Source organism: Entelurus aequoreus, linkage group LG21 (assembly GCF_033978785.1).
Source record: "Entelurus aequoreus isolate RoL-2023_Sb linkage group LG21, RoL_Eaeq_v1.1, whole genome shotgun sequence".
Taxonomy (NCBI): domain Eukaryota; kingdom Metazoa; phylum Chordata; class Actinopteri; order Syngnathiformes; family Syngnathidae; genus Entelurus; species Entelurus aequoreus.
In genome coordinates this window covers 33,611,001-33,624,781 of record NC_084751.1, presented here as the reverse complement: position 1 = coordinate 33,624,781, position 13,781 = coordinate 33,611,001, and the positions used below count along the sequence as shown (strand labels likewise).

Here is a 13,781-nt window from a genome sequence, read left to right as displayed (position 1 = left end):
AATGTGGTTACAATGCTAAAAAATGAAAAGTTAAAGCTAAAAAAAGAAATACACTTTATTGAGTTAACATTATTTCTTTATAGGGGGAAAAATGTTTTGAGCTAGAGATTATAACAACTACACTACCCAGCATGCAACGGGAGTTACGAGCATGCGCGGTAGCCCCGAAAAGTGTTGCATGTTGCCACGCTGTGAAAGTAAATGTCAAAAACTCAGCCAACACGCCTCGTCTGCATTATTTATAATTAGACAGACAACACATCTACAGTGTGATTTTGTTTTGTTTACAAGGAAAGAAAAACAAAAGTTAAAAAAGGGAGATGTGTTGTATATATATATGTATGTGCTGCGGTTGTTTTAAGAACATTGCGACAGCTGCCGTAAAGGAGGTGCGTTGCTAGCCTGGTTGCTATGTTTCCGGTTGGTCGTAAAAGTGTTCGTCATGTGTTTTACCCTGCTCAAATCTCTCAATAAAGTTATTCGATGGATTATAGCTTTTGTTTTGAACTTTATTACACCTTGGAGCGCTTTTTCCCGTCCATTGTTTTCCTGATTTCGCTATCTGCGCCTAATGACTGAGCTACGTGACGTCAATTCTTGTGATGTCCCACGGAGCATTTCTGGTCGGGACGGGATTCGAATAAATAATCAACTCTTTTCCTTTTCTATAGTGGTCTCGATAACGGGTAACGGTTCTCAAAAAGGGATTCGAGTCCGAGGACTCGGTTCTTTTCTTATCAAACAACCGGGAAAACCGGTTTCGAGTATCATCCCTAGATACAACAATGGATAACGAAGAGAAAGAGGAACAAACACAGCTCCCACCACATTCAAGCAGCCTCTCCTCGGCGAGTCAGGCAGGGCTAAAGCAATAACAAATGCCGTTGGTGTTTTTATAGCAGCAGATTTAAGTCCATATTGCATTAAAAACTAGATTTTGACCCACTTCTATGGTGGAAGAACAATGAGCCCACATATCCTCTTACTGCCAAGTTAGCCAGGCACTACCTCGCCATACCTGCTAGCTCCGTGCCCAGCGAAAGGGTATTTTCCACAGCTGGAGACATTTTAACTGAAAGCAGGTCTGCTCTTTCTGCAGACAATGTGGATAAACTGATTTTTCTGGCAAAAAACATGAAAATTGAGTGAAAGTCACCAGGGTTAAAGGCTGGGGAGGGAAAAGAAAAGTTAATCTGAGGCTGAGTTGACTTGAAACTGTTGCACTTTTTATATGTAGAAGAAAAGTTTTGTCATTTTATTTAATCTGAGCAACAACTTGAAGCAGTTTAATGTTGCACTTTATATGTGGAAATGTTGCACTTTATATGTAGAAAGGTTTTGTTAAGAAACCAATTCTGAGCCTTATCTTATTTAGTTTTTATTTTATATATGTTGACTGCATTAACCCTGGCAATCGACCCTGTGTGTATATGTATGTTATTGTTATGTTAAAAGGATAAAGCCATTGTTTACAAATTTTGGTAAATAAATAACCAGAAAATGTATATTTTGTTGTTTTCTTACTGTACCGAAAATGAACCGAACCGTGACCTCTAAACCAAAGTTTTTGTGTACCGTTAAACCCTTACTAATTCCAGATATTTAATCTTGCTGAGATTTCCCTTTTGTCCAGTGCACTTTAACACAATGCTATGCGTGCTACTGCACCTGTCCGACTGTTTGTGTGTATTTGTGTGTGTGTGTGCTTGTAAAGTCCTGCGTTGATTCAGTTCTCTCACTGAGCTGCCACTAAATAAAAGCCACAGTAGCAACAACAGCTTTGCAAGCAGTCACACCCAGACCTCAAACACATACCAGCTATTATAATGAGCAGGCGATCAACCACACAACAGATGAAATAAGGCTTTTTCTGCTGACCTTAAGGTCATGTTAGAATTCCATGCCAACAAAGCATGTATGCCTGATAGTAAGCACTCAAAAGTAAGGCTCCACTTTTCAAAATGCGCTACCTTTTAGTAAGCAGTTAGCAATAATTAGTGATTTTACATGGTGATTTCGACGCCTTCAAATTTGTAAATGAAAACTACAACTAAGATGCATGTTAAAGTCAAACAGCTGGCGTGTAATAAGTACAATACTTACTTTAATTTTCCTGAGGGAACTCTCCTGAAGGAATCAATAAAGTACTATCTATCTATCTACAGTGTTTTTCAACCACTGTGCTGTGAGATACAGTCTGGTGTGCCCATCCATCCATCCATTTTCTACCGCCATGGGAGATTATCTAATTTCACCTATTTGGGTTGAAAATATTTTTTGCAAACCAGTACCGTATTTTTCGGAGTATAAATCGCTGCGGCGTATAAGTCGCACCGGCCGAAAAGGCATAATAAAGAAGGAAAAAAAACATATATAAGTCGCACTGGAGTATAAGTCGCACTGGAGTATAAGTCGCACCGGCCGAAAATGCAAAATAAAGAAGGAAAAAAACATATATAAGTCGCACTGGAGTATAAGTCGCATTTTTTGGGGAAATTTATTTGATAAAACCCAACACCAAGAATAGACATTTGAAAGGCAATTTAAAATAAATAAAGAATAGTGAACAACAGGCTGAATAAGTGTACGTTATATGACGCATAAATAACCAACTGAGAACGTGCCTGGTATGTTAACGTAACATATTATGGTAAGAGTCATTCAAATAACTATAACATATAGAACATGCTATACGTTTACCAAACAATCTGTCACTCCTAATCGCTAAATCCGATGAAATCTTATACGTCTAGTCTCTTACGTGAATGAGCTAAATAATATTATTTGATATTTTACGGTAATGTGTTAATCATTTCACACATAAGTCGCTCTTGAGTATAAGTCGCACCCCCGGCCAAACTCTGAAAAAAACTGCGACTTAAAGTCCGAAAAATACGGTAATTATAATCCGCAAATAATGTGCCGTTGTTGAGTGTCTGCACTGTCTGGAGATCGGCAGAGTAACCGTGTAATACTAGGTGGCAGCCGGTAGCTAATTGCTTTGTAGATGTCGGAAACAGCGGGAGGAAGCGTGCAGGTAAAAAGGTATCTAATGCTTACACCAAAAATAAACAAAAAGTAAGTGCCTCAAGAAAAGGCATTGAAGCTTAGGGAAGGTTATGCAGAACGAAACCAAAACTGAACTGGCTACAAAGTAAACAAAAACAGAATGCTGGACGACAGCAAAGACTTACTGTGAGCAGAGACGGCGTCCACAATGTACATCCGTACATGACATGACAATCGACAATGTCCCCCACAAAGAAGGATAAAAACAACTGAAATATTCTTGATTGCTAAAACAAAGCAGGTGTGGGGAATAGCGGTCAAAGGAAGACATGAAACTGCTACAGGAAAATACCAAATAAAGAGAAAAAGCCACTAAAATAGGAGCGCAAGACGAGAACTAAAACACTACACAGAGGAAAACACCAAAAAACTCAAAATAAGTCACGGCGTGATGTGACAGGTGGTGACAGTACACCTACTTTGAGACAAGAGCTATATTGATGCATGCTTGGTTATGGTTTAAGGTCATATCCAACAATTGCGACAAGGACTTTGTATTGTCAATATCGGCTGCTGAGTTTCATATCTTAATGATTTCTGCTGGTGGTGTGCCTCCGCATTTTTTCGATGAAAAAAATGTGCCTTGGCTCAAAAAAGGTTGAAAAACACTGACTTACTATACAAACACTTTGTAGGACCTAACAAAAGACAAGACTGGCACATTCAACTTAATGGCATAGACTACTTCCTGACTACGGCAACACAACATAGCCTATACCAGGGGTGTCAAACTCATTTTAGCTCAGGGGCCGCATGGAGGAAAATCTATTCCCAAATGGGCCGGAATGGTAAAATCATGGCATGATAACTTAAAAAATAAAGGCAACTTCAGGTTGTTTTCTTTGTTTTACTTTGGCCAAAAATAGAACAGGCACATTATGAAAACGTACAAATCACAAATAATCCTCTGGCCAAAACACTTCAAATTTGTTGAAAATTCTGCGGAAATTGGTGCAGATTCAAAAACTAAACGAGCTTGGACTTCATCTCAGTGTATCTACAAAGCCAGGATTAAACTTTAAGTCACAGTCTTTCTGGGATTGAACAAAAAACACAACATGTACTGTACTTTTCGGAGTATAAATCGCACCGGCCGAAAATGCATAATAAAGAAGGAAAAAAACATATATAAGTCGCACTGGAGTATAAATCGCATTTTTTGGGGAAATTTATTTGATAAAACCCAACACCAAGAATAGACATTTGAAAGGCAATTTAAAATAAATAAAGAATAGTGAACAACAGGCTGAATAAGTGTACGTTATATGAGGCATAAATAACCAACTAAGAACGTGCCTGGTATGTTAACGTAACATATTATGGTAAGAGTCATTCAAATAACTATAACATATAGAACATGCTATACGTTTACCAAACAATCTGTCACTCCTAATCGCTAAATCCCATGAAATCTTATACGTCTAGTCTCTTACGTGAATGAGCTAAATAATATTATTTGATATTTTACGGTAATGTGTTAATAATTTCACACATAAGTCGCTCCTGAGTATAAGTCGCACCCCCGGCCAAACTATGAAAAAAACTGCGACTTATAGTCCGAAAAATACGGTAAACTCTTCTAGGTATCAAATACCTCCTTTGTCATGTCCCCGTATCAATCCAGTGCTAACTCAACAAACCGTAAGAAACGGAGGTAAAAACTATTCAAAAGGGTTAAGTTCAGGTTTTAAGTTTCATGTGGGTCGAGGAGGAGGAGCCCCAGTCCCCCTTTACTGTGTACCTCTTGCTTGGCCCCGATATACACCGTTTACTTGCCTAACAGAATTGCTATTGTGGCATCCAGTGGACACGTTTAAAACAGCAGTTTCTTTCGAGTTAGAATGCATAAATAAAGAAAAACATATGTGTTCTTGTCTTACATATGGATTGTAAAATGATTCCAACAAAAGTGCAATTACCCTTTTTAGTCCCTACAGGAGGCCCATGTACCAAACGTAATGCCTGACAAAAAATAACACATACACTTCTGGCCAATTAAAACAACGTGTCGCTATGAATCAAAGCATTGTGGAAAACTAGTGGTAGCATCAAAGTTGGGGTTGTTTCTTTGTCTAAACCCCACTCATTTGATTTAATTACGCACGCACACAGACGTCCTTACCTGCGGACGGTGATGTGCAGAGTCTTGTACGATCCTTTGACGAGAGCAATTGCCTCATGTCGAAATCCAGTCAGCTCGATGTCATTTATCATGATAATCTCATCCCCCACCTGCAGGGGGCACTTTAAACTGTCCGCCTTACCGCCGTGTTCAACCTGCAAAAGACACACACATTAACACGATGCAGAAGTATGAGCTGTGAGCTTTCCAAGGGTGTGACACATTCCCAGAGCTCCTTTGGGGACAGGATTTTGAGGTTTTTAAATTTATATTTTATTTCCATTCAATCATTCGGTTGACCACTTAGCCTGTTAAAGGCCTACATGAGAGCTGGAGCCTATCCCAGCTGATTTAGGATGATAAGTGGTGTTTTTTTTGTTTTGTTTTTCTGTCTTGCCTCTGGTGAGGGCGGTCGCATTTTTTTCCGCTCCCTCTTCTCCCAGCTTGCTCTCTTTGTTTTTGTCTTGTCTGACCTTTTTTGAAGCCTCTTTCTTTGCGCTGTCCTCAAATCTAAACATCAGACATGGAAATGATCAGCTGGACTCTCGACGCAATTGACAAAATCTTTTTGACGAGGAAAAGAGGTTCGGGGAAGCCTGGCTGCCCTGATGGAACCATTGCTGCGGGGTACGTGAGAGATTCCTGGGATAAATGGAGAATCATGTGCATCTCGGTCCTTTCCATCGAGGACATGGAAGACATCTACCTATTTGGAACCGTGATCGCGGGGCACCTGCTGATTAGGCTGGGCATTGCTCTGGTGTATCGTCAAATTCGTAAGACGATGGCAGCCACTCAAGGAGCCCAAAGGCTGTTCGTCGCAATGGATGGTTTGGGCAGGGCTGTGGGAACACAGACTGTGGCGATTTCTGAACTGAATCGCAAGATGGATCACATCATGGAGAAGTTTGCTGAAAAGAGAAATAGAAATGAATTTGAGAGCACCCAGCATGGACGTATAGAACAGACAAGTCATTGTTTTGTCTGCTCGCGGAAAACAAACATCCTAATCTACGATTTGACTCCCTCGAATGGCCTTGACGCTGAGAAAACAGGACCAGGCTGTTCTGAAAAACACCCCCGAGGACACCTCAATGATGGACGTTTTTGACCTCCCTCCCTCCTCAACGACACCTGGAGTCGAACTTTTGCAGATCGGCCTCAGTCTATAAAAAACATTACATCATCACACCCAAGAAAATTGGGCCCACACGCACACACCACCCCTCCCCACCTGACGCCTTCACCACCGCTTGTTTCCCCTCTGGATGATGGTCGGATGGCAGCGCTTTATAGCAGCGATCGCCTTCCGGGGCCCCAACTCCCCGCCCCTCTGTTGCGAGTTTGTCGTGATTAAATGTAACGTGTTTATATGTGCATTGCATGGAGGTTTTTTCCCCACTCCAGACTAGGCCCCCTTAGGAGCCCAGCCTAGATTGTATTTTTTTACTCATCTCTTTCCCCAGCGTTTTACCTTTTTCCCATCTTTTACGGGGCGCCTTGTGGCGAACCATCAGCGTTCCTGTTCTGTAACCCTGTACACTGTTTGTTTGTCTAATCTTGAACGGGTTTGTGCTGAAAACAAAGTTTCGTTGTACTTGTGCAATGACAATAAAGACATATCTGATCTGATCTATCTGATCTGATCAGCTCCAATTGGTCGCCAATCAGTCACATTCAATTATGAAGATCATCAAGAAAGTCAGCTATGTGAACCACTAGAGCAGGGGTGTCAAACGTACGGCCCGCGGGCTGTTTTTTCCGGCCCGCGTGATGAGTTTGCCAAGTATAAAAATGAGCTGCTTTTTTTTTTTTTTTAAACGGAAGAAACTGCTGTTCTTAATGTGTCCACTGGATGCCACAACAGCAATTCTGTTAGGCAAGCGAACGGTTTATACCGGGGCCAAGCAAGAGATACACAGTAAAGGGTGACTCTGGCTCCATTAAACCTGCCGTTTTATGTCTTCTGCTTCGAACACATCGTCATTTGGCATCCTCGTTGTGCCAAAATGTCTCTGTCAAACACAAGAAAAGTGAACTTAAACCTTTTGGATAGTTTTTACCTCCGTTTCTTACGGTTTGTTGAGTTAGCACTGGATTGATACGTGGACATGACAAAGAAGGTATTTGATACCTAGAAGAGTTTACATGTTGTGTTTTTTGTTCAATCCCGGAAAGACTGACTTAAAAAGTTTAATCCTGACTTTGTAGATACACTTAGACAAAGTCTAAGCCAGTGGTTTTTAACCTGTTTGATTGATTGAGACTTTTATTAGTAGGTTGCACAGTGAAGTACATATTCCGTACAATTGACCACTAAATGGTAACACCCGAATAAGTTTTTCAACTTGTTTAAGTCGGGGTCCACAACCTTGCTGGAGGTACCGAACCCCACCAGTTTCATATGCGCATTCACCGAACCCTTCTTTAGTGAAAAATAAAATGTTGCTTTTTTTCAAATTCAAGACAAAGTTATATGTTTTTTTGCTGGTGCACAAAATGAACCGTGCATGAACATTCCCTTGTTCAAAGAACAAAACCAACACAGTGCATGAACTCACAACAAATTACACACCTGCAAATCAGTGTGACTTCTGCTGTTGCCTTTGAGAGACCAGTTCAGATATGCGTGACTTCACCTAGGCAAGTGCCACTCTCATGTCATTTTCACAGCAAAGTATGTTCCTTTTCTTCCTTTTTATGTCCAGCATCCTTGAAAAGGATTGCTCGCAAAGATATGTTGTAACAAATGGTATAATAAATTCCAGGGCTTTCTTAGCAATAACTGATCCCATGTTTACATCTCATTGTGCAACATGTGAATGTTTTAGTGGGAACTAAATGCGATATCTGAAAGGGGTACAAATTATTTCCAAAGCAGGAACCCCACCCAGACATACAATACTAGTACACAGCTCTTGAAAAACAATATTTTTTGTGATTGTCATTGTAAGTGGGCCAAAACACTTATACTAGAAAATAATATCATGGAAATGACTTCTGTCATTTGATTATAATAATAAAACATTTAACATGTTATTTAGTCAGGTTTGGGACAGGTGTGCTGCAGGTGTGGCCACAGTGCATGTGCACGTCTGACGTCGCTCACATGTGCTCCACTGAATGCTCAAGGAGTTTTTGCATTTGCTCACGCATATGGGGACGGCGTGGCGAAGTTGGTAGAGTGGCTGTGCCAGCAATCGGAGGGTTGCTGGTTACTGGGGTTCAATCCCCACCTTCTACCATCCTAGTCACGTCCGTTGTGTCCTGGTAGCGCCTTGCATGGCAGCTCCCTCCATCAGTGTGTGAATGGGTGAATGTGGAAATACTGTCAAAGTGCTTTGAGTACCTTGAAGGTAGAAAAGCGCTATACAAGTATAACCCATTTATCATTTATTTATTATATGGAAAATTCGAGGGAACATTGTTTGGGGGTATCCATAATACGCCGATAGGGAGAAGTTTTTATTTACACGATGAGTCGGGTGTGTCTTGACCTCCGCAGCGGAGGCTTCGCCGAACCCCTGAGGCCAACTCACCGAACCCCTAGGGTTCGATCGAACCCAGGTTACGAACCACTGGTCTAAGCTCATTGCGTTTTTGAAACTGCACCAATTTCCTCAGAATTTTCAACAAACTTGAAGTGTTTTGTCCAGAGGATCCCCACCTTCCACCAATCTTGTCACGTCTGTTGTGTCCTTGAGCAAGACACTTCACCCTTGCTCCTGATGTGTCGTGGTTAGGGCCTTGCATGGCAGCTCCCACCATCAGTGTGTGAATGTGTGTGTGAATGGGTGAAATGGGTGGAAATAGTGTCAAAGCGCTTTGAGTACCTTAAAGGTAGAAAAGCGCTATACAAGTATAACTCATTTACCATTTACAGTCAAACCATTCCAACATTCAAACCATTCCAACATTCAAACTATTCTTACATTCATACTACATTCTGTCAGCATTTCAGTTCAACTTCAGCATTGGAGCATTCACATGCCATGTGCTGTTTTATATCAAACACTGTCACCTTGAAAAAGCAGATCAGTGTCTATCCAAACCAAAAACGGTGGATGATGTCAGAGGTCAAAGCACTTTGAGGGCCCGAAACTCTGCCTTCCACTCCGGGGACAGGGAGCAATACAGCAGGGCTAGATCTGACCTCAGGAGAGGCATCAAGGCTACGAAAGTAGAGAATAGAGGAAAGTGGAGGCGCACCTGGACAACAAAGACTCACGGCTGTGACAAGGCATGCAACACCTGACGAGCTACACAAGTAACTCATCGGCAGTTAATTACACGAAAGACTCACGAGCGGAGAAAATCAATCACATTTTATAATGGTGTGCGCTCACACAAAGTGTGGTTAAATACATCGCCAAAGACATGCTAACATTTATTACTGGTATAAAACTATCATTTTTTAAAAGTGCTGTTATGTTGTCATGGCATGTTGGCGTTCCTCACTCGCAATCTGACAAACATAATTTTGTTTTGCATATGACAAGTTAATACTGTGATGATCCATTGCCCGGATCATGTTTTATTTAGTGTAAGACTCCCTTAAAGGCCTACTGAAATGAAATGTTTTTATTTAAACGGGGATAGCAGATCCATTCTATGTGTCATACTTGATCATTTCGCGATATTGCCATATTTTTGCTGAAAGGACTTAGTAGAGAACATCGACGATAAAGTTCCCAACTTTTGGTCGCTGATAAAAAAAAGCCTTGCGTGTACCGGAAGTAGCGTGACGTCAAAGATTGAAAGGCTCCTCACATTTCCCCATTGTTTACACCAGCAGCGAGAGCGATTCGGACCGAGAAAGCGATGATTACCCCATTAATTTGAGCCAGGATGAAAGATTTGTGGATGAGGAACGTGAGAGTGAAGGACTAGAGTGCATTGCAGGACGCATCTTTTTTCGCTATGACCGTAACTTAGGTACAAGGGTTCATTTGATTCCACACTTTCTCCTTTTTCTATTGTGGATCACGGATTTGTATTTTAAACCACCTCGGATACTATATCCTCTTGAAAATGAGAGTCGAGAACGTGAAATGGACAATCACAGTGACTTTTATCTCCACGACAATACATCGATGAAGCTCTTTAGCTACGGAGCTAACGTGATAGCACATCGGGCTTAAATGCAGATAGAAACAAAAGAAATAAACCCCTGACTGGAAGGATAGACAGAAGATCAACAATACTATTAAACCATGGACCTGTAAATACACGGTTAATGCTTTCCAGGCTGGCGAAGCTTAACAATGCTGTTGCTAACGACGCCATTGAAGCTAACTTGGCAACGGGACCTACCAGAGCTATGCTAAAAACATTAGCTATCCACCTACGCCATCCCTCATCTGCTCATCAACACCCGTGCTCACCTGCGTTCCAGTGATCGACGGAGCGACGATCATAGATGCAGTCGGCGGCCCGGAGACGGAGGAAGTCAAGGTGAGGTCGCCGGCTAGCGCGTCTGCTATCCATCTCAAAGTCCTCCTGGTTGTGTTGCTGTAGTCTGCCGCTAATACACCGATCGCACGTACAACTTTCTTCTTTGCAGTCTTCATTGTTCATTAAACAAATTGCAAAAGATTCACCAACACAGATGTCCAGAATACTGTGGAATTTTGAGATGAAAACAGAGCTTTTTGTATTGGATCCAATGGGTCCGAATACTTCCGTTTCAACGATTGACGTCACGCGCATACGTCATCATACATAGACGTTTTCAACCGGAAGTTTAGCGGGAAATTTAAAATTGCACTTTATAAGTCAACCCGGCCGTAATGGCATGTGTTGCAATGTTAAGATTTCATCATTGATATATAAACTATCAGACTGCGTGGTCGGTAGTAGTGGGTTTCAGTAGGCCTTTAACCTGGTTTCAGCACCCCTACGTTTGTTTCTCTTGGTTGCCATGGGTGGTGATTATTTTCACCTGCCTCTGATTAGTGTTCGGGACGCTCACCTGCTCCCGGGCACTAATCAGAGAGCTATTTATGCCTGCCTTTTGTTTGCGTTACACCTTTTGATTCCTGTTTCTAAGCTAAGCTTTCTCGTTAGCTTTTGCTTAGCTTCCCGTGCTATCGGCACGCTTTCCTGTATTTTGCCTGATTTAGGGATAATAAATAATTTTCCTACCTGCACGCTGCCTCCGGAGTTCCGTCTGCATCTTGGGGGAACAACCCGCGCATTAACATGCGACCCCACCGTAACAAATACATCTGTTTGAACTCTAGTGTTTATATTGTTACTTTGCACTTTTGTTTAAGAAGGTCCTAACTTGTTTGTCAGTTAAGAAATGTACAACTCGGATCTCTGCCTACATGTTCAATATTGAAGTTCAACTTTGTTTGTCAATACTTTATTTAGCTATTTTATTTATTGTTATGGTTGTGTATATTTGAGCCCCCCATTCCGTCCTCAATATATTTTATTGCTTTTGATTGTAATTGTTATTAAAGTGCAACATTTTGCTAACAGCAGTGTTTCCCACACATTCATTTATTTAAAAAAAAAAAAAAAAAATTTTTTTTTTTTGTCCTGTCCAGCTTTTTAGGAAAATCATATAGTTGATGTAGATGCCCATATAGGCTGTTCAGATTTACTTTACAAAAGAGAAGTGTAGGATACTTCTCTTGTTGCCTTATTTGTATTTGACCACTACTGTTTTCTGTTTATTTGTTACTGACTGTGGCAGGACACCTCTGCCTCTGTTTCACTTTATGTTGCTGGTAAATAATCAATCAATCAATCAATGTTTATTTATATAGCCCTAAATCACAAGTGTCTCAAAGGGCTGATATGGTTGTAGTAGTAGGCTAAAGTTAAATTATTTAGTATGCACTAATTAAAGGGGCAGAGCTTTAAGAGACATTTTAGCTTTTATATTTTATAAGATATATTTTTTGTAAGAACCACAATTAATAGATATATTTCAGTGAATAACTTATTGTTCAAATCTGTATATAAATATGTACATAAAGTGTTGTAATTATATTGTAAAATGGATGGATGGATGGATGGATGGATGGATGGATGGATGGACATTTAAAACAAAACTGTTATTATTAATTAGTAAGTATACATTTTTTGAGCCTTTTTAGAGAAAATCATATCATTGTAGTAAATTATGCAAATTACTCGATGATGTCATGGTGACCACGCCCATAGCCACGCCCCCACCGCCACAGGTATCTTGGCAGTTTATGGGAAACACTGAACAGACAAAAGTATATTTTATTGTTATTAGTTTGTTTAATTTAACTCGGAGATTTAAATTTTTTCATTTCAATTACAATGGTAAAATACACAATAAATACCAGTTTATTGCATTTGAAACGATAATCTTATGTATTATCTTTAAATCAATGGTTAATTTGGTCTCGAAAAAATAATGGCAATAATGTTGTTTATCGGCAATAATTCGTAGGTCAATATATTGTCAAGCAAAATGTGTTACGGACCCGGGCCTATGCAAACCAGCTGGCATGAGTACTGACAGAGGTATTCAATTCATCCCTGGCACAAGCCCAAGTCCGGCCCTGCCTTAAGGCTCCAAGAAGACAGCCATAAAAGACTTAAATGACTACAGATTAGTGGCACTGACGTCTGTGGTTATGAAGTGTTTTGAAAGGCTTGTTCTCCAATATATCAAAGCCTGCCTCCCCCAGAACTTGGATCCACACCAGAAGGTCCACAGAGGGAGGCATCGGCACTGCTCTCCAGTCAGCCGTGGAACATCTGGAACTCCTGGATACCTATGTCAGAATGCTGTTCGTCAACAGCTCGGCGTTCAACACCATCATCCCTGACATCCTGGTGGAAAAGCTGAGCTTCCTGGGTCTACCCATCCCTCATCTGTTTGTGGATATAACCCTTTCTGACCAACCGACCTCAGGTTGTTAAGGTGGGTCAAATATACTCCTCTACTCCTCTCCTTGAGACCTGCTCAGTGGCTTTGTGGTTAGAGTGTCCGCCCTGAGACTGGAAGGTCGTGAGTTCAAACCCCGGCCGAGTCATACCAAAGACTATAAAAATGGGAGCCATTGCCTCCCTGCTTGGCACTCAGCATCAAGGGTTGGAATTGGGGGTTAAATCACCAAATGATACCCGAGCACGGCCACCGCTGCTGCTCACTGCTCCCCTCACCTCCCAGGGGGTGAACATGGGGAAGGGTCAAATGCAGAGGATAATTTCACCACACCTAGTGTCGTTGGGACTTAAACTTTACCTTTTTAACTTTTACCCTTTCACTCACCACTGGCTCCTACAGTATGCTCTCTATATATATATGACTGTGTCCCCAATTATCCCTCGAACACCATCATCAAGTTCACCGAGGACATCACAGTGTGGGGCCTGATGACGGGGGAGATGAAACAGCCTACAGAAAGGAAATACAGGAATGGCAGTGTGGTGCACCAAGGACAACCTGAGCTTGAACACCACAGACCAAGGAGTTGGTCATTGATTTCAGGAGACAGAAAGAGATAATCCACTTGTAGTAAACACAGCATATGTGTGGAGACTGTAGACTCCACGTTACTTCCTATTCCTGTGAGATGAAGCAACACAAAAAAGCTCT

At 41.2% G+C, this 13,781-nt stretch overlaps 1 protein-coding gene across 1 annotated transcript in view; it reads right to left on the bottom strand.

The window, feature by feature from the left end:
- Positions 1-13,781, bottom strand: part of shroom3 (shroom family member 3) — a 217,653-nt gene that overhangs the window by 180,422 nt on the left and 23,450 nt on the right. The window contains exon 2 of the mRNA XM_062031529.1: positions 5,192-5,346. Coding sequence (XP_061887513.1) covers positions 5,192-5,346 — 155 coding nt within the window. The remainder of the gene's footprint in view (positions 1-5,191; positions 5,347-13,781) is intronic.